This window comes from Mauremys reevesii, linkage group 21 (assembly GCF_016161935.1).
Source record: "Mauremys reevesii isolate NIE-2019 linkage group 21, ASM1616193v1, whole genome shotgun sequence".
NCBI lineage: Eukaryota > Metazoa > Chordata > Testudines > Geoemydidae > Mauremys > Mauremys reevesii.
Genome location: NC_052643.1, coordinates 10,073,292 through 10,092,536, shown reverse-complemented (window position 1 = coordinate 10,092,536; position 19,245 = coordinate 10,073,292). Strand labels below are relative to the sequence as shown.

Genomic DNA, 19,245 nt, shown 5'->3' with positions numbered 1-19,245 from the left:
GAATATTGTATTTCAAAGAAACCAAACTTCATCAGCCCCAGATGGAATCTGCTGTAAAACCCGTTATGAATATGTGACAACATTATATCCTAGCTCACATTTAATCCAGTTGAATAAGAGAATCTTCCTGGACACACGAATGACTGCAGACTGAATTTTACTTTAACTCTGCTAGTGATCGTTAAAATAGGGTGCATTGATTTAAATCACCAAGTGGAAAGCCTTGATTTAAAATTATTTAATCAAATTTTCCATTTGTACTTCAGTTATTTTCTAAAGAAAGGTGCATTCTCATTGGTTGATATAACCATTAAAACATGTTGATTTACTACTAAAAGGAATCTTAACAGGCTTATTTTTAAAAAGAAAAAGTGTAAACAAAAATAAAAAAATCCAATTTTTTTTTTAATTAAAAACATTGATTTTTATCCACACTGCTTTAAAATAGCACTCATGTTTACCTATTAAGATGGAATTTTAAAAAATATAAAACTCCCACCAACAAAATTAAGAAAGCAGTAGCTAAACAACCTCCTTTGTCCTGATGTTGGTAACATAAAAGGAAATTTTAAATGTCAGGTTAGAGCCTTTAACATTCACACATCAGCTAGCAACATGCTCTGTTATGCAAGGTCAGTCCAAGCACCTGTCAAATTCTTAATCTGTCTAATGGCAATAGCTACTAAGCAATGGGGGGAGAGTGGGGAAAAAAAATCAGTGCCTGATATGCTATCTGCTTTGGTGAACACAGGTTTTAAAAAATTCACTGAGGCCTAGTCTACACTTTATGTCACACCAAGTGCAGTGGTTAGGTTAGCCAAGCCCCCGTGAAGACAGAGGTAGGTTGATGGAATAACTCTTCTGTCAAATTAGCTACTGCTTCTCAAAGAGGTCGATTAACTACGTGAATGGAAAAAAGCTGTCATTGTAAGACACATCTACACTACGGTGTTACAGTGGAACAGCTGCACTGCCATAGCTGTGCCACTGTACCATCTGTATTGTAGACATACCCTCACTGTAGACTAGTATGTCCAGTTTCTCATGCAATGAGAAATGGAACACCCAAGTTTCTGCTAATGTCAATTCATATGGCTACAGATAGTCCTGCAGGATAATTTGAGAAAGTGTGGTACTCTAGGCATTTTGCTTCTCTAATAGCAACAGCTTACAATAAAGAGTGTGACCTGTCAGATCAAGCGATAGGCAGAAATTTCTGCTATTTCTTACAGAAGCACCAAAGGATAAAAAAACAAAAACAAAAACCTAATATATATGTGGAAGGGGGGGGAGTGTTAAGATTGGTTTGGGAACCCCAACTGGGAACCCCAACTGAGGATTTTCTGAGTTTTTAATAGCAGTTAAGGTAAAGAAAAGAGTACCAAATTGAGTCCTGGCAGCCAGAGGTGTAAATGTGTTGCGTGAGCTATACTTACATCAGCAATGCATTTAGCACACACCCCTTTAAAAAAAGCTTAATCCCAATGACAGTTTTTTAGAACTGCTCATGCATGTTCAATTAGGTCTGTACATGTTACTTTGTCATTGTGGATGCCCTGTTCTTTCCTATTGCAAGTCTTTTCTAACATGTTGTGGGGCAAATTAACCTAATATAGCAGGCATTGTTTCATTGAGAGGTGATAACGAACCTGTCATAAATGCAGTATGCAGAGTTGTGGCCATGTCAGTCCCAGACTATCAGAGAGACAAGGGGGTTGGGCAATATCTTTTATTGGACCAACTTCTCCTGGTGAGAGAAACACGCTTTTGAGCTTACACGAAGCTCTTCTGCAGGTCTGAGAAACGTACTCAGGGTATCACAGTTTAATAGAAGGTGAAACAGATTGTTTAGCATAAGGGAATGGTTCCTTGCAAGTCTGTTAGCTATTTATGCTAAACAATCGGATCCACCTTGTATTTAATAATGGCTCCCTGAGTATGTTTCCCAGACCTAAAGAAGAGCTCTGCTTAAACTCAAAAGCTTATCTCTCTCACTAACACAAGTTGGTCCGATACAAGATATTCCCTCGCCCACCTTGCGCATCTTGTCTCTATAAATGTGATATGGCAGCTGGGATACTGCAGCCTTACGTAGCCTACCTAGCTAGGACTAGGAGGTGTGAAGAAAAACATTTCATGCCCTCCAGATAATTTGTTTAATAACATTTAGTGACATACTTGAGGTACGGCTGTTAAACAAGAGCACATCATCTGGAATATTCTTCACAGCTAGGTTAGGAAGACTGAAGTCAGAACAACTCCTTTGAGAAATAAATCAGTGAACTATTATTTAAAGTACACACTATTATTGCCTAATTTAAATATCACTGAGCTTCACAAGCTCAGTCAATTAGGTGTCTAATACAATGACAAACTATTCAGACAAATTATTTCCTTAAGAGTCTTTATTTAGTTTAAAAATATATCACGAAGTATAAGCACATTACAAGAGAATGGTGACCAACGTCAGTGTAAATGAACTCCTCTGAAAACGTCACTGCTCTCCTCAATGGTTTGAATAAATAGACTATTCTTGCCCTGAAGGTCAAGAGATTCAAGTTTTGTTGATTATATCACGCAACGTTAGCCCACTGCCTTCCTCTTGGATCAAACACTTTTGTTTTGCTTGCTGTGATACAGTGTTAAACAATGAGAGAGAGCTGTAATTTTAAAGCCTTCTACCACTCTCATATTCCCAGGAAAATTAACTGCATAATCTTTACATTCAAAATTTCTTTTCATGTGCAAGACTCCAGGTGGATTTTAATGTAGTAAATATACAAGGATCATAGAACTGAGGAAACAGAAAAGTCAGCCAGATTTGACTCCAGTTCCCTTTGAGTCAGTAAAGGATACAGTCCTACAGAACCTATGTATCCACACTAAACTTTGGAGTAAAAGAGAGAAGCATGGTCTGCAGGTTGAAGTGTGGGTTCTATTCCTTGTTGTGCTACAGCCTTACTATGGAACTTTGGTTGCAGTTCACAGTTTCCGTGCCTCTACTCTCCCTCACACAATCTGGTATAACAATACCTATTTCAGTCCTTATAAAGTTCCGAGATTCTTGAATACAAGACATTCCTTAAGGTATTACTTCCTCTTGAATGTTGTGTCATTTGCAACACTGCAACTAGATTATAATGATGGAAATGAAATGCCTATTAATTATTGAGATACGTGCTTTATAGAACTCTTCATATAGACAATCTCACCAAAAGTACATATACCTGACATAATCTGGCTGCTGCAGACACAATTTTTAAAGCAATCCTTGGATAGGTTTAAGCAATGGGATGAAATAATGAAATGAAAATTGTAGCTAAAATTGAGGAAAAATTGAGAAAGCTTTCCCACAGGGAAGAATTTGATTTGAATTTACTCTTTGATTGTGGAACAGTTTTACAACGGAATAACGTAATTCCCATTGCTTGAGACATTAAAACTGCAGAAAGTAAGGAAGTTGTAGGTAACAAGCCTGCACTGGGAGAGGGACTACTTCATCAATTCTCTACTAGGTTTAGTTCTATTACTAGAGACTATATAAAGTTGGAGAGAATGTGTTCATAGCCTGAGCTAAAGTGCGAATACTGATAGCTTCCAAACCTCCATAACCTTAAGGTGAATAACTATTCTGGAAACTAACAAAACTGTATAATTTACTAAGCCCAGCATGTTTCCTATGAAACTGAAATCTCTCTGCTGCCTACTTGTTAACTGCTTGAAAGAGGAAGACTAGTTCCCTGTTTTCTCTGCATCTAATCAGTTTCTCAAATTTGAATTTACTAGTCCAAAGATTATATTCTTGATCTATGTGAAATGGTTCTTCTCCAGCCCTGAAATTGATAATGACTGGTATAATTGATTAACAAGCAGGGAAATGCTTATGTCATAGTAGCAGAAATGGGCCAGAGCTACAAAGCTTACATTTGAACTTAAATTGGGGTATTAAGATCAGAGGCTTTGGTTTAAGCACCCTCTCTGTATAGTAGATCTTTTCACAAAAGAAAGTGTTAACTGTAGTATTCTCACCCAATTTCAATTTAAGTAATAATATGCTGTCCACTAGCACTTGTACTCTTCCTTTTAAAACATATTAACAACTTTTATTCCTTAAAAAATGTTATATTGCTGGTGCAAGACGAATGCTACTTCCCACCCTAGAGATAGCTAAATTTCAGTGGGGGTTAATGACCCCTACATGCACACTGTCCATTAAGCCCACTGGAATAAGATACTCCATTAATATAATAACCTGATTTTATTTGATTCAATTGTATTGATTTTAATACATTTATAGAACATTTATTTTCAATTAGATCAAAAATATTCTATTATGCTGGGTTTAGTGGTTTTGTTCATTTAAATTCTAACAGATATAGTTTAGAATTACTTTAATGAATGCATGGCCAAGACAAATACAACTTTCACCCATTTGTACCATTTAGGTATTTATATCATGCACCTCACTGTGATATCAGATCTCCTTAAAAAATAAGTAAGTTGATTTCCTGACTCCATAGCAATCCAGTAAAATTGTGAGGGGAAGTTCCTTTTTCCCCCCCATAACCATGGGGAAATTAAACATAAGTCTTGTGTTTTCTCCAAATGTCAGTGAGCTTTGTGGTCATTCTTCTGTCCTGCAGAAGGAAGTTCCAAAGTCATAAGCCAACCAGCAAGAATTCTGTCTCCAGAGTTCACAAGCATTTTGCATTAAGTGGTTCCATTGTTTCTGGAAAAAATATAATTTTGCAGTAATGTAGAAGGGCACTCTCTGAGGTAACCTGGGTCCAACCCATCAAAAGTTTTGAAGATTAAGACCATTCCTTCTATCTGACCCAGTATACAATAAGGAACCAGTGCAGAAAATTGAACACCAAACATAATATAAGAATGGCCATGCTGGGACAGACCAAAGGACCTATCCTCCATGAACTTATCTAATTCTTTTTTGAACCTAGTTATACTTTTGGCCTTCACAACATCCCCTAGCAAGGAGTTCCACAGGCAGACTCTGCATTGTGTGAAGAAGTGCTTCCTTAAGTTCCAAGCTTTAAAAAAAAAAAAATTATATAATCTCATCGGCAGTTATCTGGTACAGAGGCTGATTTAAGCGACAGGTTACTTACCAGTTAGCAGCTCTTCAATTTCATATTTGAGTTTCTTCAGAACTCTTGGGTGAATACTATCTGGCCTTGGTGACTTCTTATTGTTGAATTTATCAATTAGTTCCAAAATCTCCTCTACTGACACACCAGTCAGACATTTCCTCAGATCTGTCATCTAAAAAGAGTGGTGCAGGTGTGGTGTGGGTATCTCCCTCACATTCTCTGCAGTGAAGACTGATGCAAAGAATTAATTTAGTGTCTTTGCTATGGCCTTGTCTTCCTTGAGTGCTTCTTTAGGATCTTGATCTTCCAGTAGAACCACTGATTGTTTGGCAGGCTTCCTTAACAATATTTTGCTATTATTTTCTATGTCCTTATCTAGTTTCTCTTCATATTCTTTTTTGGCCTGCCAAGATTTTCTTTTACACTTGACTTGCCAGAGTTTATGCTCATTTCTATTTTCCTCAGTCAGATTTGACTTCCAATTTCTAAAAGGATGTCTTTTTGTCTCTAACCACCTCTTTTACTCTACCATTTAGCCATGGTGTAGGGTGACCAGATGAGAGACGTGAAATATCGAGATGCGGGAGGGGAGGGAGGGGTGCTGGCAGAGCAAACAAAAACAAAAAAAATCCCCAAGAGCTGGTGGCGGAGGAAAAAACAAAAGCAAAAACAACCAGGAGCCGCCAGAGCATAGGAAAAATTGGTGGGGGCTGAGCACCCACTCGCAGCTCCACACCCCAACCCCCCGCACCAGCTCGCCTTCACTCTGCCTCCACCTCCCCTGAGCTGGCTGCCGCGTCCTGCTTCTCCCCCGTCCCTCCAGCGCTTGCGCCGCCATACAGCTGATTAGCACAAGCCTGGGAGGGAGGAGGAATGCAGTGTGCTTGGGGAAGAGGTGGGGCCAGGGTGGGGATTTGGGGAGGGGTCCAATAGGGCAGTGAGGGGGCGGGGCTGAGGGGGCAGGGCCAGGGCAGGGATTTGGGGAGGGATCCAATTGGGGGGGAGGGGCAGAGTCAGGGCAGCGCGAGCCCCCTCTGCCTGTGCGCCGGAGGGCAAAATATCAGGACAATTCGCATCCCGACTGATGTTCGGTCAGAACGCGGGACAAACAAGTAAATATCGGGACAGTCCCGATAAAATCAGGACATCTGGTCACCCTACCATGGTGGCATTTTTGTTTTTATTTGAGGTGTACATTTAATTTCAGCCTCTATTAGGGTGTTTCTGAACAGTTTTCATACAGCTTGCAGGCATTTCATCCTTGTGACTCATCCTTTAAACTTCCATTTAACTAGCTTCCTCAGTTTTGTGTAGCTCCCCCTTTTTAAAGTTAAATACCATTGTGGTGGGTTTCTTTGGTACCTTCACTCCCACAAGGACGTTTATACTTAATTACATTATGGTCACTATTACCAAGCAGTTCACCTCTTCGACTAGATGCTGTGCTCCATTTAGGATTAAATCAAGAACTGCTTTATTCTCTGTGGATTACAAGACTAGCTTCTCCAACAAGTGGTCATTAATGGAGTTTAGAAATTTTCTCTCACTATCCTATCCTGAGATGACATATACCCAGTCAATATGGGGAGAGTTGAACTCCCCCATTATAAATGGGTTTTCTATTTATGTAGCCTCTCTAATCTCCTGAACATTTCACAATCACCATCACCAGTCAGCTGGTTAGTAGTATATGCCTACAGCTATACTCTTATTATTCAAGCATGGAATTTCTATCAGAGATTCTATGGTAGGGTTTGATTAATTTAAGATTGTTCCTATATTTGATTCTATGCTTTCTTTCACATATAGGGCCACTCCCATGCCAGCATGACCTACTCTGCGATTTGTATATATTTTGTATCCTGGTATTTTCATGTCCCATTGATTATCATTGTTCCACCAAGTTTCTGTGATGCCTATTATATCAATATCCTCATTTAATACCAGACCTCAAATTCACCCATCTCAATATTTAGGTTTCTAGCATTTGTATACAAGCACTTGTCAAATCTGTCAATATTTAGCTGTCTGCCTTCATGTGATGTAATTAATAGGCCTCTTTCATTTGACTGTTTCTCTTCAGTTCCTACCTGTACACTTCATCAACTTCTATCCTCTCTTTGCTAGGATACAGAGTAGCCCCTTTAGTAAATCCTCCCCTAATGGATGGCTCTGTCCAAACTGTGTGCTCCTCCACACCTATCAGCTTTCTCCCAGCTCTTAGTTTAAGAACTCCTCTACAATCTTTTTCATTTTACATGCTACTAATCTGGTTCCATTTTGGTTTAGATGGAGCCCATCCTTCCTGTACCAGCTCCTCCTTTCCCAAAAGGCTTCCCAGTTCCTAATAAAACTAAATCCCTCCTCCCAACACCATCATTTCATTCATGAGACCCTGCAGTTCTGCTTGTCTAACTGGCCCTGAATGTGGAACTAGAAGCACTTTAGAAAATGCTTCCACTGAGGTCCTGGACTTCAAGCTCTTACCTAGCTGCCTAAATTTGGCCTCCACAACCTCTGTCCTACCTTTCCCTATGTCTCTGGTACCTACATGTACCACAACCACCAATTCCTCCTCAGCAGTGCGCACAAGTCCATCTAGATGGATCAAGAGGTTCACAACCTTCGTGCCCAGCACACAATTTATTTAGTGGTTCTCCCAATCATCACAAATTCAACTATCTTAATTTCTAAGAATCGAATTGCCCATCACTATAACCTGTCTCTTCCTAATAAGTGGAGTTCCCTGCCCCAGAGAAGTATCCTTAGTGCGAGAGGATACCATGACATCATCTGGAAGGAGGGTCCCAACTATGGCATAAAGTGCTCACATCTACTGTTGTTACTTAGCAGACTGCTTACAACATGCTGAACTGAATAGAGGGTTTTTCCCCCCAAAAAACGACCTCCATCAATATCCCCTGGTCAGTGCCTTGCATTACTCAAGCTTGGAGGGCAGACTTGAAGACTGAATAAGTGTATAATAATTTAGGAGACAAAAAGTGATCTTGTCATTAAAGCACAGGACTGACTCAAAGGGTATAATTCCCAGTTTTCCCACAGATTTACTATGTCACCATGGACAAGTCACATAGCCTCACTTTATTTCCCCATCTATAAAATAGGGGAGTGATGACTCTTTAGACCCAAAGGTGCTAAAAGACTTGAATGAATTCATGTTTCAAAAAAATTGGATGAATTTTTAGGCCTTTTAACAAAAGATATTAGAAAAGAGAAAATATAATTATTATTATCCTGTCTGAAAAATCCACTCCCAAGTGGGTAGCTCTCTCAATAACTGATGTGGCCATTTCTTTTAACTGAAAGCTTACATTCTGCAGAAAGTTTCCATTCCTTATAATAGAAGGAAAACCATCTAAACCAGTGGTGGGCAACCTGTGGCTCAGCAGAGTAATTGGGTTGAGGGCTATCTTGTTGACGTTGACCATCCACAGACATCACCCTCTGTCCCTGGCCAATGGGAGCTCTGGGAAGCGGCGGCCAGCACATCCCTGTAGCCCCTTCGCCAGCAGGCGCTGCTTCCCACAGCTCCCATTAGCTGGGAGCAGAGAACCGCAGCCACTGGGAGCTGCGGGGGGTGGTGCTGTTGATGGTCAATGTCAGCAAAATGTCTTGTGGCCCGAAATCAGATTACCCTGATGGACCACAGGTTGCCTACCAGCGATCTAAACATTAACTACTAGCTAAAGTATGATTCTCATGAGCTCCAAACCCTGTTCAGGCACTTTTACAGCTGCTCACAGCTTTACGAAGCAACAGCAGCAGCGCAAAATTAGCAAGCAAAGTCATGTTCAGCACTTGCGCCAAAAAGTCATCACTTGCCAGCAGTGGGGTGTGTCTGGAAAGCTAGGAATTTAAGAGCATTTAGGGTTGGCCCCAATACCTTTTAAATCTATCTGCTAATAGGTAAGAACACAAGAATGGCCATACAGGTCAGACCAAAGGTCCATGTAGCCCAGTATCCTGTCTTCCAATAGTGGCCAATGCCAAGTGCTTCAGAGGGAATGACCAGGACAGGTAATCATCAAGTGATTCAGCAGGTACCTGATGATTTTTCAAGCCCTGAATTCGGATATGGCCAACTGAATTTAACTCACACAAACACTGGTCAATGAAATTTAATTTTGATGTTCTCCTTGGTTTTGGTATTTAAGAATACTTAATGTCTATTGTATTGCTTTATTTTTCAAACTAAATGAATACTATACATTTTGGCAGCATTGGTGAATAATAATTTCACTTTCATTTAAAATAATTTACATTACTACGTCCAAAAGCACTACCATTGTAAGATTTTATTTTTTGGAATTACTGAGCTTCATATATGAACTCTGTCGTCTATTGGCAGGCTTGGAAGGAATAGAATTTTTTTCTTTTTACTGGTAAATGTTGATTTCACCATACACAAAACAAACTACAAAAATAATATCCATTCTGGATAGAAATGACAGGCTAAGTACAAAAATGCTTCTTTTCAATGTAGAGTTTGATTTACAGATATTTACTTTGTATATTTTGACATGGGATGTTGATAGTTTGTGTTTTAGCAGTTATAAAGCTTTAACTTTTTGAATCTCAATGTCTGTCATTAAATAATTGTTATGACTCCATGCCATAATTTCCCGCAACTGTGAAAATTTAAAGTTGAAAAAAATAGAAAAAATGATTAACAATAAACATCAATATTGTCTGTCAAAATTATTTTAAACAAATCTAATTCAGCCAAGCCTTTCTATTGGTTATGGAGAACTGCTTCCTTGAGTACAAACTTTGACTTAGGAACTGCCCAGCTCCCATATATGCAAGCAATCATAGTAGGAAACAAATCTACTCAGAGGTTAGCATACCCAACCTATCCAGATACTGCTATGGATATTTTACCCATGAACGAAGGCTAAAAACAGGCTTCTTTACTTGGAGAAAGACTAACTCATTCCAGATGACTGAGGATACGGCTCTTTTTAAACAGTTTAGCAAGGCGCAAATATAGTAACTTCCCACAATAGCTTGTGTATATTCTTTCAACTCCAGCTTGTCATTTTCTCAGCTATAATTAAACAAGACTAAACACACAACAGAACACCAAACTGTAATGCTGAAAAGCTTGAATTAGCAAAGCAGCACAATATTTGATTCAACCATTTTGGGAGCAATGAATTCCTATGATGAAAGAAAGTAGCTCTGTGAGCAAGACTTAACAAGTACTCTCGCCTTCATTGTACACAGCATATATATCACTGCTCAGGCTGAAGAGTCCAAGTCTCAGGTGCCTTTTAAAATACATGTGAATACAAGTTCATGTTATTATCTCTTCACACAAGACAAGAAAATTTCAAATCTCTTCTATTTCAGCAACTGATATCTTGCAAAGCTACAAGAAGCTTGGGAAGTCTGACTGGCTAGTAATGTTAGCTTTCTTCCAGACATGTTCTCAACAAGAAATAAAGCCTTCAAACTGCAGAGCACTCCAGGAGGAAAAATAAGTCATTGATATATTATAAAAATCCTTTCCACATATCCCCAGGAGTCATCGCAGTGTTCAAGTGAGCCAACAGGTATCAGTAAAACTTTTTACCTCATGCCCTCCCCTTAGCCCGTCTCTGCCCCCTCACTCCCCGGAGCCAGAGCCAGGGCCGGGGGCTGGGCCATGGCTCTGGGCAGAGGTGTAGCGAGCGCCCTCCATACCCTCCGACCGGAGGGGACCCCGCAAGGAAAGGGGCCCCTAAAAGTGGCAAAAAAAATGTTTCTGCATTGTAAGGGGCCCTGGACATATGTTCGGAGGGGGCCACGTTCTTTGTTGCTACGGCCCTGGCTCTGGGGTTGGGGGAGACATGGACGGGGTCAAGGGGCCGAGCCTGGGCCCACAGCTGGGGCTGGGGCCAGGAGCAGAGCCAAGGCCAGGGTCAGGAATGGAGCTGGGGGGCACTCCTTCCCCGCCCCCCATGGTATCAGCTGTGCCCTCTAAACATTCCACCACAGCCGCCTAGAGCATGTACCCCCACAGTTTGTGGACGTCTACAATAAAACAAAGGGGCACTATTTTCTGTGCCCCACTTCCACGGGTGGTGGAATAGAGCAAAACTGTCAAAGTCCAATTTCTGAATCATCATCATACGGGAGAAGGAAACCAGAAATGAGAAGACGATGCCAAATAAAAATCAAGAGGCAGAACCAAAAAAAAGTGGTGAAAATAATAAAGATACATCCAGAGAAAAGAGAGAAACTATATTTTTAGGTGGGTCCACAAAAATATTTTAGGTATTTCCATCCATCATGGTGTCTCATCTACATCAATTTTTTTTAAACAATCCTGAAGGAAACACTGACAGTCCCTGGATGTCTTCTCCAATGTAACTAAAACAAAAATGGAAAAAACTCCATCCCCATGAATTTATAACACTCTCAGTAAACACATGATAAACACTTTTGTTTAAAGGCAGCCTGCATTGTCATGTGGTAGACCCAAATCAGATTATTTCCAGTTTCTCACTCCCAGGCAGAAGTAAGGGATCTGAACTAGAAATCAAACTTAGCCTATGTCTACATTATAGACACTACAGCAGCATAGCTACAGCACTACAACTGTGCCACTGTAGCAACACAGTGTGGACACCTGCTAAGGCAAGGGATTTTTTCATCGCTGTAGTAGATCCACCCCTCAGAGGTGGTAGCTAGGTCAACAGAAGAATTCTTCCATCAACCTGATGGTGTTGTCACTGGGGGTTAGGCTGGCTTAACTACATCGCTCTGTACACCCCTGTGTGATGTACCTAGGTCAACCTAAGTTTAAGGTATAGAGCAGGCTCAGGGCTGTGCAAGAGACCTCTACAGACTGACACTAATTACAAGTGAAGTTAATAAAAATGTAGGTTAATGAGTCTGTAGCCTATGATTTTGCTATAGTTAAAAACCAGATAGACAGACAGGCATAGGCAATGGGAAAAGAAATTTACAATGAGTGTTTCATTGATAGTTCAGAAAGCAGAATGAAAGCTTACATGGTCACATTCAATTTATTACAAGGTAACTAAAAAAAAGTTATTTCTACAACACCAGAGATTTCTATCAGTGTAATTTATGGCTCAAATTACTTCATTGGGTGTAAGGGGGAAGGAGGGGGAAAGACATGTGACCTGCACTCTATTTCTATGAGAGAAGAAAAAGTAGGTAGTGCATTGCTGGAAACATAGGCATAATAACTGATACTTGTTTAAACAGAATAATTTTTCTTCCACTTTAATCCCTGCAGATGCACATCATCTCATTTGTACTATGGATGGAAAAACCACTTAGCATTGTCTCATCCAACTTATAAGGTGGCCATTATACCACGCCTTACCCAACAGTATCCATGCATTAATAGAAAGGTTTTTCTATCAGTAACTTATAAATTTCTCCGTCACATTTTTTCTTTTAGACCCATAAAGGACTTTTTTATTTTTTAAAGAGGGTACAAAGAAGTCCTTTTGGATTTAGCCATCTTTTAGGAAAATCTGAAACTCTGCCTTTTCTGAGGTGACAACAGGAACCAAAAATACCACTCTGTACCAAGAAGACTGGCCTGTGTAATGTCTTGAATAAAAATCTTAAACAACTTTTTCACAACTACCATATGGTTTTCGTGGTTAGGTTTGAGAAATTCATAAGAACACAGGAAACCTCTTGAATTGCAAAGACAGGACTTAAGGCCTGAGGTGAAGTAGGGGTAGCCTAATGTTTTACCTGGTCAGTAAAGGACTGCTGAAGAACTAGTCATTAAATGTACTGCTTTCTCATTTAAAAGAAAGACAGAAAGAAAGCACTCTTCCCTTTTGCAATTCAATTTCCCTTTCAGTTATATTTATCAGAGTGAAGTATTTAACCAAAGCATTAAGGAGTATGTCTCAATGCTAACAGCTACACTTTTCCAATAATTGATGTTAAAAGGTTTAACAACTCTGGTATTATTCTTAGTCCAACATAACTGGATTACAAGATAAACACTAAAGAAATAATTTCATAAAAATTGATTTTTATACTATGGACAATAAACTACATAGTTTGTACTTTCAACATTTATATTCTAGTTCTTTATAATACCAGAAAGTACTGATTAATCAAAAACTGAAAACTGCCATTTAAGCTTATATATGTTTCTTTGAAGGACAGAAACACTAGGAAGAAATCACAAAGTATTAAAAGGACACAGTCAGGTCAAATTCAGGTAACAACTTAGGTTTTTACACACACACACACACACACACACACACACCGTTTCCATGTTGTGTCATTTTGGAGTTATTTATTTATTTTAAATTACCACAAGAGAAACAGCTTCCCATCCCAAAGACATTTTCCTGCAGTGTTTGCATTGTGTTAGGAGGACTGAAAAGTGAAACCGATTACCAAAAAAACCCAAAACAATTAAATGGATTAGTCTGATTTCACTGTCAAAGATGAATGACATACAAGTATTCAATTTTCACTGTTTGCTTTTTTAAACTGTTAATGTATTAGTAGCATATACAAGGAGGCAGTATTTTTAATCTAAGAATTTAAGTGCGTTTATTCAGTTTTATGCATAGTAACAGAATGCTATGTTATAAATTACATCACCCTGAAAAGCTTTGATAGCTTTCACTAGATACATGATTCTTTCTATAAATTTACTTAAAGACCTTTTGTATCTTCAGATGAAAATTCTAGTATGTACTATCTGTAGTAATTAAAGTGTTCCAAGTGTAGCAGCCTCTAACTGTGGATGTACAGAAGCCAAACAAGGCCTCAACCCATATTTCACAGTAACAAGTTAGTTAAGAACTAATCTTTAGAATCTAGCAGCTCAAGATTCTACTCCAGTAAAAGTAGCTTTAGGTTGGAAAATAAGAACAGTCTGGGCTCTAACAAGAAACTGCAGATTATATACAGCCTTCTGCAGAAATCTCAACAGTAAATAAAAATAGGCAAGTGGAAAATTAAGTTTCTGCAGCCATCTTTTCAAAGAAATAGAACAAAGGTAAGAGCGTATTCCGATCTTCCTTCTGATATTTCTACTGATACTTCAACAAGGTAACCAAGTAGTCAAGTTCTGCAGATACATAGTGTTAAAATGAGATTATGAGATGATTTCATAAATATTACATGTATAAAATATTGTTACATTTTGGTCTTTAGACTAGTAATAACTTGTTAAAGTACCTGAAAAGAGCTTGTGCATTTTTAATCATAGCCACTATCTATAAAGTCCTGTAGACTTTCAATTACTTATAAAATTTTGATGCTATTACATACTAGTGGATGCTATGAAAAGAAAGTGCAGCAAGAGATTGCATTTCACTCCAGTGAATTTATAGAAGCAAACATTTTTACAGATTAAACAATTAAAATATTTCCATCCCAAGAAGTGATTTACAAGACTCCTTTGCATTTTAATCGCTCTTCAAATATTCTCATTTTTGATGCTCCACCTTAAAATTATAAAATTAAAGTCCACAAATACCACCATAAGATCAATTAAAGAATCTTATATGCCTTTCAAATACATAGGTTTACATTCCGGTAAAGAATCGTTTGCAATACAGTACTCTAATGAAATCTGTTCAAAGGCAGACCTGCAATGCGTATGCTTTCAGTTTGCAAGATCAATCAATATCCAAAAGGCTAACGTTTAAGAAGGGTCTATAGCAAAAGATGTAATAAAAGTGTGTGTTTGCTTTAGGAACAAGACAGTGATCTCTATGAAATCATGACGGTTACTTTCTGAGGGGCTCAATGAGGTGTTAGATTTCCCGTTTCTATCCACAGTTAACGATCAAAGCTCTTCCACTAACCAAAATACAGTCGTGGTTTTAAAACTGCACACAAACACTGTCTTTTTTAAGAGCCAGGGGAGAGGCTGTATTTACAATATGCAGTCAGTCTAGGATTGGGAGGGGAGTTAGTCTCATCATATTTCACAAGTTTAGCCTTTCTTTGAAACAAGTTACGACCTCTATTCCTCTTTTAATTTAAAAGCAAACTATGATTAAGGGGAGGAAGAAAACATTCACGATGTAAAATCCAAGATCTTGGGGGGAGGGGGGACGGACGGACTATTATGTAACACTAATACACACACACACACACACACACACACCTCTCTTGCTGCAGTTGCCAATCAATGCAACCACCAAACCAAAACAGAGTCCGAACCATTATGCTTCACGCATTCCTTTCCTTCCCACCAACATACATCTTAAAACAAAGTCATTAGCAGAGCCATTGCCTCCCCAAAGCCCCAAGCAGGCTTTTGTTTAAACTGCATCTCTCAAAAGGAAGCGAACAGCCTAACCCAAGGTGAGCAGGTCTCCCTTGCCGGGAATAACCCACCACTACAACCTATCATCATGCCCGGCTCAGCATTCAAGAGAAGTGCGGGTGGCAATTCCCCTCTCTAGTTTGGGGGGGTTAAACTTTCCCAGCCACCAACACACATGATAAATCATCCCCTGATCCGGCTGTAGGGCAGTCTCCCTCACGAGGACAACTCTGTCCTCCATCACTCTTTGATCTATGACTAGGATAACGTTTCCCACACGCTGTATGGGGGATAGCTCCGCACCATACCTCCTGCACCCCTAACCCAGCCCCATAGAGGAGAGGGAGTAACTCCCTCCCATCCCCAGCACCCTGGAGAGGGGCATCATCATCCAGCGGTACCCATCATCCCCCAGAGGACGAAGGAAGCCAAAGACATTGTCTCCGCCCCCAACTCAGCCCCCGCATAGGAGAAGGTTTTACTGAAGGTAAAGGGATTAATTCCCATATGAAATAAGAGAGGGTTAAATCCCACCGGGAGAGGGGTAACTGGGACATTACCATGGGGAAACCGGGTTAGATCCCCCCTCAAGGAGAGTAACGGGGGGCTCAAACCCCACAGATAGGTCGGTAAATTGTGTGCCACAAGGAGAACGCGGTTAAACCCCACCGAAGAGAGGAACCGAGGGTTAAATGCCATCGGGATTATAGATGGGAAGCATGAGATGCCATCGTGAATGGAGTAACCCCGCCTCCAAAAAAGGAACGAGGGGGGGGGTCAAGCCTCCCCAGAAGGGACAGCTGGGGTGCCATAGCGTTAAATCTATAGATGGGGTGTCACGGGGGATGGAGCGAGACACCCTCGGAGAGGAATTGGGGGGGCTCAAGCCCCGCAGGGGACAGGCGGGGTGTCACGGGGACCTGGGGAGGGGGTGTCAAGCCCCGCAGGGGACAGGCGGGGTGTCACGGGGACCTGGGGAGGGGGTGTCAAGCCCCGCAGGGGACAGGCGGGGTGTCACGGAGAGCTGTGGGGGGGCTCAAGCCCCGCAGGGGACAGGCGGGGTGTCACGGGGAGCTGCGGGGGGGGGGGCTCAAGCCCCGCAGGGGACAGGCGGGGTGTCACGGGGAGCTGCGGGGGGGGCTCAAGCCCCGCAGGGGACAGGCGGGGTGTCACGGGGAGCTGCGGGGGGGGCACAACCCCCCCAGGGGCCAGGCGGGGTGTCACGGGAGCTGCGGGGCTCAAGCCCCGCAGGGGACAGGCGGGTGTCACGGGGAGCTGCGGGCCCCGCCGGGGACAGGCGGGGTGTCACGGGGACCTGGGGGGGGGGCCCCCCCCGCAGGACAGGCGGGTGTCACGGGCAGGGACAGGCGGGGTGTCACGGGGAGCTGCGGGGCTCAAGCCCCGCAGGGGACAGGCGGGGTGTCACGGGAGCTGGGGGGCTCAAGCCCCGCAGGGGACAGGCGGGGTGTCACGGAGAGCTGCGGGGGCTCAAGCCCGCAGGGACAGGCGGGGTGTCACGGGGACCTGGGGGGGGTGTCAAGCCCCGCAGGGGACAGGCGGGGTGTCACGGGGACCTGGGGGGGTGTCAAGCCCCGCAGGGGACAGGCGGGGTGTCACGGGGACCTGGGGGGGGGCGCCAAGCCCCGCAGAGGTCGGGGGAGTGTCACGAGGGCAGGGGTTAGCGCCCCCCATACAGGCTCCCAGGGAGGGATTCAGTGCGGCGGGTTTACCATCCCTTCCCCGCCTCCCCGCCCCGGGTCGCACTCACCTCTAGCAGCCCAGAGCCCGCCGCAAAGCAGCCCAGTGGTCAGGAGCCAGGCGGGGGTTAGGAGCGGGCAGAGCATCCCGGGGCGCAGCATCGCTCGCTCGCTCTCTCCCCGCTCAGAGTGGGTGGGTGGGTGAAGGAGGAGAATTGACCCCTAAGAGACAGGGGAGGGGGCGCCCCCAGCTGCGTCCCGCGCCGCGCGGCGGAGGCTCAGGGGCGCTGAGGAAGCTCCGCTCCCTTCCTCAGAGCCCAGCGCTCCGCCAGCGGCAGCTAGGATTAAGATGGCGGCGGCTGATGCTCAGGCTCATTCTCTCCCGCACCGGTTACCAGGCGGGGGAGGGGGAGCGGGGAAGAAACCAACTCAGAGGAAGGGAGGGAGAGAGATGGGATCTAAGGGATGGGAGAAACCACCTCATCCCTATGGAGGAGGGGAGCAAACCACTTAATCTTCGCAGGGGTGCAAAAGGAGAGAACTCACCTGAGGCAAAAGGATAGAACCATTTATGGGGGGGGGACACACCCTTATTTCTTGGGGTGGATTAGAGGGAGGAGAGAAATCAAACCTGTTGGGGGGTATTTATGGAGGGGAGAAACCACCTCATGGGGGGTGGATAATATTTCTGCGGGAAAAGTTGTGGGGAGAGGGTTGAGGGAAGAAAAGTACCATCTGGGGCAGTAGACAGATGGGAAAAACCATCTCATCTCTGTGGGGAGAAGGTTGTTTTCACTCTCTACCTGGAAGAAACCAAAACTACCCCGCCCTCTCCTTCTCTGGACTCATGTCTCAGCCGGGGCTGGTTGTGCCTCAGCTCTCCCTCTGCAGAGCCCAGGGCTTCCTCCTCCAGCATGGAGATGGCTCCATTCCTTTCCAATGGAGGGGGAGTGGGAGCATGCTGGTGCTCAGGTGCCTGCCCTTTTGCACTGTATTAAACATCACACATTGCAATGCCATCGCACATGATTTGCTCTGTATAGGTAGGAGGGAGGTATGTAGATGCTGATGAACCATCCATTTTGTATTGCATTGCAAGCTCTCATCGCTTGTATTGAAAAGGGAGCAGAATGTAGATGATGATGCTCAATCCATTGTGCACTGTGTTAAGCACCACATAGTGGGCGCTACCAGGATAAAAATAAACAACATTGCAATGCATACTCCCGTGGTCTGTGTTGGCTGGAGTGGAAGGCAGAGCTAAATGCTGATGCGTTATTCAGTTTGCTTTGCACTGCATTTCACACTGCAATGCAGACTCACTTGAATGCAGAGAGGGAAGGTACAGATGCTCAGTTCCTTTTGTGTCGCATTAAACTTCGTATCCCACTGCAAACTTGCACAGTTTTCCACTGGATGAAGAAGAGGCAGAAGAGTTAAAACGGTGGCACCCTGTTAATTATTTAATGTGTGCACATGGAGTGGGTGGATGGATAGTGGGAATGTAAAATGCTGTATTACTAGCAATGCTTTGTCCTTTTTGTATTGTACAGTATTAAGATTCACAAACTGCAATACAATTAAATCCATCCAGAAACCAAATCCTTCAGTCTTTACTCAACCAAAAACCTAGCTAAAATCAAGGACGTTTTTCCTGCGTAAGAACTGAGGAAAGATGGTAGGATTTACGTAAGAGACAGTTTGCAGTGTAATTGGCCTCACGCAACAATTATTTTCGGGAGCCTAGATTTCCCTCCGAAGTATGGAGGACTGTTGTCTTCTTTCTATTATTGTGTACTCTGTTTCTACTGTGGTGTTGTTAATTTTTCATGATTTTCTCCAAAGAATTGTTTGCATTCCTGCCATTGAAATTAACTATTACAAGATTGCTCTGTATCTTGCTAATACAAAAATAATATTTTGCTCTTGTATACCTCCTTCCACCTGAAGATCTGGAGTTACTTTACAAACATTAACTAATTAAAACATCATGACTCAATAGTAGGACACTCTCAAGTCATTCTTTTAAAAATTTACTTCTTAAAAATTCCAGTTTCTGATACATCAACTTTTAAATAGTATTGCCTGACTTTCTAAACATTCCTTTACATTTTTATAAGGGATGTGCCTGCTCCCGTGTTAA

General features: G+C 42.4%; 1 protein-coding gene across 4 annotated transcripts in view; it reads right to left on the bottom strand.

Annotated features, from left to right (window-relative positions):
* Positions 1 to 17,552, bottom strand: part of CLSTN1 (calsyntenin 1) — a 60,440-nt gene extending 42,888 nt beyond the window's left edge. For 2 of the 4 annotated variants that reach the window (XM_039509334.1, XM_039509333.1), the window contains exon 1: positions 17,174 to 17,550. In XM_039509334.1, the coding sequence (XP_039365268.1) occupies positions 17,174 to 17,264 (91 nt within the window). In that variant the 5' untranslated portion in view covers positions 17,265 to 17,550. Of the gene's footprint in view, positions 1 to 17,173 lie in introns of all 4 variants that reach the window. The other 2 variants (XM_039509332.1, XM_039509335.1) reach the window with 2 other exon arrangements.
* Between the last annotated feature and the right edge of the window lie 1,693 nt (positions 17,553 to 19,245).